Source organism: Petaurus breviceps, unplaced genomic scaffold, assembly GCF_028583685.1.
Source record: "Petaurus breviceps papuanus isolate PSGF00001 unplaced genomic scaffold, PetGlider_PUasm1.0 115, whole genome shotgun sequence".
In the NCBI taxonomy this organism is placed as follows: Eukaryota; Metazoa; Chordata; class Mammalia; order Diprotodontia; family Petauridae; genus Petaurus; species Petaurus breviceps.
The window spans coordinates 6,574,973-6,582,027 of record NW_027185612.1 but is presented as its reverse complement, the minus strand read 5'-3'; the positions used below and the strand labels follow the sequence as shown (position 1 = coordinate 6,582,027).

At 39.3% G+C, this 7,055-nt stretch overlaps 1 protein-coding gene across 1 annotated transcript in view; it reads right to left on the bottom strand.

The window, feature by feature from the left end:
- DPP6 (dipeptidyl peptidase like 6) overlaps nucleotides 1–7,055 on the bottom strand; it is a 990,703-nt gene that overhangs the window by 280,250 nt on the left and 703,398 nt on the right. Inside the window, exon 7 of the mRNA XM_069084788.1 lies at nucleotides 5,587–5,668. Coding sequence (XP_068940889.1) covers nucleotides 5,587–5,668 — 82 coding nt within the window. The remainder of the gene's footprint in view (nucleotides 1–5,586; nucleotides 5,669–7,055) is intronic.

Here is a 7,055-nt window from a genome sequence, read left to right as displayed (position 1 = left end):
GGGGGGGGGGGAACGGTGCATACAGAGGGTACTGTAATGTAGGGTGTAGCGCAGGGGATCACCTTCACTACAGTAGCAATCTCAATAGGGCTTATTTTCGGGGGAGGGCTTATTTTAGAGGAATCTTACACAGTAAGGGGAGGGCTTATTTTCGGGATAGGTCTTATTATCGGAGAAACATGGTACTTTGATCTTACGATTGACTGCTTGTTGGCTAGGCATCAGAGTCATAAGTAGGGTAGGAAGACTGGGATTTGGACCTAGGGCATCAACATTTAGGGAGTCTTGACAGCATTTTAACTCCTTTAGTAGCAAAGAAAGAACTCAGCTTAGCATTTGTTTAACAAGGATAATTAATTTTTAAAAGGAAGCTACCAGGTAGCATGCTTCCGTATTCCCCTCCTTCCCTATGGCCACGCATGAGCTGAGCTCCTCCCCAACCCTGCCCTGTTCTACCCCTCCACCCTCAACTGATTTTTTGTCCCAAAATGTTGATAAGAGGGTATGTTTTATATTACTTGCCTCTGTCACTAAAAGTGCTTATTAAGGCTCTAGGTGACAGCCTGAAGGCACCAAAATGGCACCAGTGACCTAGGAAGGACCTCAAAAAAGGAGGGGCCAGGCTACAAATGTCACTTATTTCCTAATGCTGACTAGGACTGGCCCTTGCCAAGACTAGACTAGTGGATTGGACCAATTAACCCAACTCAATGGACTACCTGATGACCATCCTACAAATTGTTAATTCAAATCTGTTTCCTACCCTACTTCTAAACTAATAAAATCATATGGTTACTGAAGGCAGTTAAACCTTACTGACATAATCCTAAAGAATCAATCTTTGCAGTGCTAGGAGGATGTTAAACAGTACAGTTGACATCCCACATTTCTCTCAGAGGATTGCATTTGGGAACAAAAATGAAATTACTTTACATCTGCTATCTTTTTTTAATAAAAAAAATCCCAAAACAACTTTACACCTTCAAATATTTAATGCTTCTGCGCAGACATGATCATAAGACCAAGTAAAATCATTTCTATTTTGACACTCTTGGCCACCTACACTGCTTTAAGTCTATTATATTTTTTAAAGCTTTGTTTTACCTCAAAAGAAATATATCACATTGTTTGGGCATTGCTTTCATTTTTAAACTAAAACAATACAATAAAAGTCAAAAGCAATAAAATTCCCCCAAAGAAATCACCATCTTCTATGGCCCATCTTAACTTTGATAGTTATTAAAGAAGTAAAAACTTCAGTTCAGAAATCTTTCTCTTCCCCAACGTACAACAATACCTTGAATTGCTATAGCACTTTCAGATGGAGAAAGAACCTTCTTAATAGCAGCTGTGTGAGGTGGGGAGATACGTAGTGCATGTAAGGATCATAGGTCAAGAATTAGAAGGGACTTAGAGACTATCTCCTCTACCTCAACCCCCATTTTAAAGATAAGGAAACTGGGGCCCAGGAAAATGATGTGATTTGCCTAAGGCAATACACGTAGCACATATCAGAGGAGAGAATGAACCTGTATCCTTATCCCCATTTTACAGATGAGGTAAATGATATCAAGGGAGTCAAAGCAACTTGCCCATTGGCACATAGGAGAGATGACAACAGAGAAGAGGGAAAGCTGAGGAGGAAAAAGCAGCACTGAAAGGGCTAATTGAAGGGACCAAAGATAAACAGCCAGTTTTGCTCAGGGTTGGCCTTAAAACAACAAGGGAAGAGGTTACTTTATTTATTTATTTAGCCTTTTAGAGGGCAATTGGGGTTAAGTAACTTGCCTGAGGTTACACAGCTAGTTTTTATGTGTTTGTTAAGTGTCTGAGGCTGGAACTGAACTCGGGTCCTCCTGACTCCAGGGCCGGCACTTTACTCACTGTGACACCTAGCCGCCCCTGGAAGAGGTTACTTTAAACATACATGCTGGCCACGACACACAAGCAGAGTCCTTTGAAGTTCTTTTTAGTTTTATGATTCTGGGGTGACAAACCAATGTTTAATGTGAGACTCATCTGTTAGAGAACGGATGGCTCCTGAAGATTTCACAGAGATTGTTATAATTGTGATCCCCTTATCTATTAGAAGGCAGTCTGAAATGAAGGATACCAGGTAACTTGGGCCTGAGTGGGAAGGTATGCGGACAACTGAGTCCTCCATCAAATGCCTGCTGCCCTGTCATTCCATTGCCTGATGTCAATCATCATTTTTCTGGGCAAGATCTTCCCTCTGTTATTTTCCTGATGCTGACTACTGTGGTTCCCCTTGACTTTTGAAAAGCTGCCTAAGAACTCATACAACATTTTTCCTGCCTAGTCCTTGAATCTGATAACTCACACACTGATGGATTTCCAGGTTTGATGTGTGGGCTATAGTGGCCATCCACTTTGGTGCAATTTTTTTCCTGTCCTGTTGACTTTCTCACATACTCTGAGCTGACCCTCATCCCTGCTAATCACATCTGCTATTTCCAGGGCACAAATTGTCCTGTAGTGACTAGCAGGACAAAATATTGGGACTCTTACTATCTCATAAGTAAATTAGTTGATTTGATGTGGGCTACCTTCAAGCCCTGAACAGGCTGATGTCTGCTTGGTGTTATTTATTCCTTTATTTCTTTTTGTTCTGTGGCATATATTCCATAAATCTCACTTCATCTATTTCTACGAATTTCCCAGTAAATGACTCCCTCTTACTTCTGTCCCATTCCTAAAAATTCGATGAAATAAAGAGAACTATAAAAATCAAAAAAGTAAAATTAACAATTCTTACCTTTTTGTTCTCTTCCCTTTGCATTTGGGATACTTTCCTAAAAGTCTGCCTATCTCACCATTATTTTTCCTTTAAATTTTCAGATTCTAAAGGCAGGGTGTGTTAATGATGGTGACGGCTAGGTGACACAGTGGACAGCCTGCTGAGCCTGGAGTCAGGAAGACTCATCTTCCTGAGTTCTAAACTGACCTCAGATACTTACTAGCTGTGTGACCTTGGGCAAGTCACTCAACCCTGCCTGCCTCAGTTTCCTCATCTGTACAAATGACTTAGAGAAGGAAATGGCAAGCCACTCTAGTATCTCTGCCAAGAAAATCCCAAAAAGGGTCATGAAGAGTTGAAAATGACTGAACAGCAGCAACAAAAGATAGCACTGTGTGAACATGGAGACTAAATAAATACTCTGAAAATGATTATTTTTTAAAGATTAAGAGGAGAAGAGAAGGGTAAAATTTCAGCATGATAAGGCACAGTTAGTGACAAAATGGAGAGAGAGCTGGTGTCAAAGTAAAGATGATCTGTGTTCAAGTCCTGTATCAGACATATTTGGGCTGTGTAACCCTGGGCAAGTAGCCTAATTTCTCAGTGCTCTAGGTAACTCTCTAAGATTCTAAGTTTCTAAGGTGCTCATTGCCACTGACAGAGGGAGTGCTCATAGCAGTGAAGTCACAGGTCCAGATCTTATCCCTGTTCTTCTTTTGTTATTGTCAAAGAAGTTAAAATGTCTAATCACAGTGTTATGTTTCATTTTTCTACACAAATAAGTCCAGTAATACTATAGGATGCAATGGTATAACAGGTTGAAAGCTACATAGGATAGAGTTTACTGGAGGATGTCAGTCAATAAATATTTATGACGCACAACAACTAAGTACTTATTAATCACCTGCTATTTGTCAGATATTGGCAACTGCTGGATAAGGTGAAGATATGGATTGAAAGAGTAAGGATTGATATGAGGGGCACTGAGAAAGCTGTTCCTCCCCAAAATATCCCCTTCTGCATTAGGACTCAATAAATTCTCCTTTTGTTATTAATTCCCTTGAACCTTAAAGGATTTTTAGGTATTTAAGAGTCATCTACTAAGACATAAATATTTGTACGAGGAATGGAGCCCCAGAGGGACTGATTAACTTTAGCCTGGCATAGCCAAGTTGATAGATGGTTATTTCTGACTCAAACCCTCTCCGGGGCTAGGCTATCCACTCAGTCCTTTCTTCTCCGTGACATGATGTGACTGCTACAATTTCAAAATACTTGTCTCTGATCCCCAGGTGTGGGGTGGTTGGATTGCAGTAAGAGCTAAAATGGCTTCTTGGCATATACAAATACCCTGCTTCTCTGAAATGACCCTAGAATATGGGGTTTATTCAGTACTAGAGGAAACGGGATAACATTAAGTAAGACAATTTAATTCCCAAACATACTTGACAGCCCATCTAGCACATCCCCATCGGCAAGCCTTTCAGAAATGATCAATTTTGTGCTATTTCAGGAACAGAAAGCTTGAAAAATTCAGTTTATTTGATCAGTTTTTAAAGGTGCAGAAGCACAGAATGGTGATTACAAAGGTGTTGCCATCTGTTCATCAGACTCTTAGTTTTGCTGAATCAGCAATATTTCTTTAGATGGAATTATAGGATGAGATAGGACTTCACAAGATCATCTGTATTATAGCTGGGATGGGGAGATAATCTAATATAGATAAGATAAGAATTCGCCCAGACACAAACCTATCACCTTGGTAGGCATGAGTTCCTGGGGATGAACCAGAACTCTCCTGACTCTTAGTTCTAGCCTTTCTATTGTTGCATGCTTATCTTTGGCAGGATTAGAACAATTTCTATCTGTGGCTCATTAAACCAATTCTTTCTGGTGTCTGTGAACTGAAATTCCACCATCTCTTTTAGTGGCCCATTTCAGTGAAGTCTATATTGAATAGCTATATAGACAAACATTTGACACCATGATCAGACTGTTTTTCTTTTTTTCTGGGTAATTAATAGTCAATTTATTATTAGGTTAGATAATAATCAACAAACTGACCCATTCAATTCAGATTTCATAAAAAAATCCTTCAAGCCAATCAACCCTACCCTATGACCCTTTTTATTTGCCTTTTTAATTATAAGTTCTTTACTAGCATTAAAGTTTAGCCAAGATATCAGTAAGTTTGAGAATTACAGCAATTATTACTAGTGGGTCCTTCTTTAAGAAGTCTTGCATATAAGGGGGAAAAGGTCATAGAATGATTACTTATATTACAAAATAATTTATTTCATTTTATAAAGAATCCTTATAAGCTTTTTTTTTTTTTTTTTTACAAATATTCAGATATTTACATGTATTGATTTTGAAGGTTGGGGTTAGAAAAATTTCAGATTTGTGATTTTTGTTGGTGTAGGGAACTTCTAGCATGACATTTTTTTTTCACCAATACAGATCAGCAACTCATCTATATTTATTGTTGTCCTGAACTACCTGGGGGGCACTGAGAGATTAAGTGACCTGCTCATGGTCACAAAGCTCTATCACAAGCAGGACTTGAGCCCAAGTCTTCCTGACACCAAGGCTGGCCTTTTATTTCATATGCTGCAATGCCAATCCTGATTAAAATAATATTTATTTAAAAATGACTTATTGATGATTTAATAAACTGATTGTGTAAAGTAAGGTGAACTTGCAACAAAAATGTAATTTTTCCCAAAATTGGAGAGATAACCTCCAAATCTGTCATTAAATCCTTCCCCAACTCCCACACGAACCAACCAAACCAAAATGTCCTCATTTTCCTTGATTTCCTTGCTTACCAATTGTTGACCTTTAGGGCCCCATCCTGCATACTGGAGTTTTGCATTGCTGACTTCTGGAGGATCCAGGCTTTGAGGATCTCTGAAAAGAAACACATGGAGAAAATTATTGGGACTCAAGGATTTTACATGCTTGAACTTCATTCTCTAGCCAGCATGCAGAGTCTTTTCCCTTCCCTGTGCATCAATTATAAAGAGTTCTGGCTGATTATTACACAAGATATCTCATTCAATCTCCATTATTATTCCTTGCATGTGTAAAATGGACAAAAAATCTCCAACAACACAAAACCGTAAAACAGAAAGGAGTCCATTTCTGCTGTTATGGGAATGGGAATTTAAGATCTTCCCTACCCTTAAGCCCTTTGATAGGCTTAAGTGCACCTGGAGCCTGTTGGGGGAGGCTTGGTTTTTGGGAACGCTTTTTGATTGGGCAGTGGGTCAAGAGGGTTGTTACATTCTCTGAGCCAGGAGAAGGCTAGATAAACCCTGATGTGAGGCTTTGTTTTGGGGCTCACTTTGAGAAGTGTTGTATGATTTGACCAGATGAGACTCTGGGCAGCCATTGAGCCCCCTGGCTTTGAAAACCCAGATGTTGATGCTTCCTTCTCTGGTAACTGACTAGGTATGGATGTAATGGTCAGACAGTTGGAAACCTGTCTGCTGAAATGTTTCTCTGTATTTGTTGTCTGCTTGTAACCTCTGTATTCTCTGAAGTTTGGGGTGCTGATCTTTTCCCCCCGACCTAGGTAAATGATATGTTTGATTGATTAAAGCAAGTTTGTTAACCCATTGTGAGTTGCTTTCCTTTAGAAAAGCAGATCTAAGAACCTGTGTTGGCAGCCACCCTGGGTATGCTGGGGTGCTTGCTGTTACACCTGCCCAGCCCAAATAGTAAATATTCATCAAAAGAGAAAGCAAGCAAGAATGGAATGCCAGTCAAATTTTAAACTATCCAGAATAGTCAAGATTAAAAATTGAAGCATAATGCAACATCCCTAAATTCACAACACCTCCATCCCCCCATCTTTGATGTTCCAAGCAAATACTCCTAAACACAATGCAAGGCCAATTTAACTTCTTTATATAATGGGCTTCAGTTGAGCCTTTTAAAATTCTAAATCCATGATCCAGGAGTAACAGGGGCTTTATTGCACATGTTTATATCATCTCACAAGGAAGTGTAGTAGGAGAAAGATGAAAAACTGAGGAACAAGGTTCAAGCTTCTGAGTCTATTAATTTACTAAGCAAAGCCTGCCAATTACATAACAAACCAGGATAAGGCCTCCTCAGCTTCGGCATTGTACTCTGAATACAGGGGGAGAAAGATTTTTATGCATTAAAAGATAACAATCAACAGTATATAAACTAGGATACAAAATTAGGTAGTCTGATTTCTAATTGGAGGAAAGATTATGGGCTTTCCAATTTAGGAGAAGAGTAAAACGGTCCAATTCCCTGAAAGCAA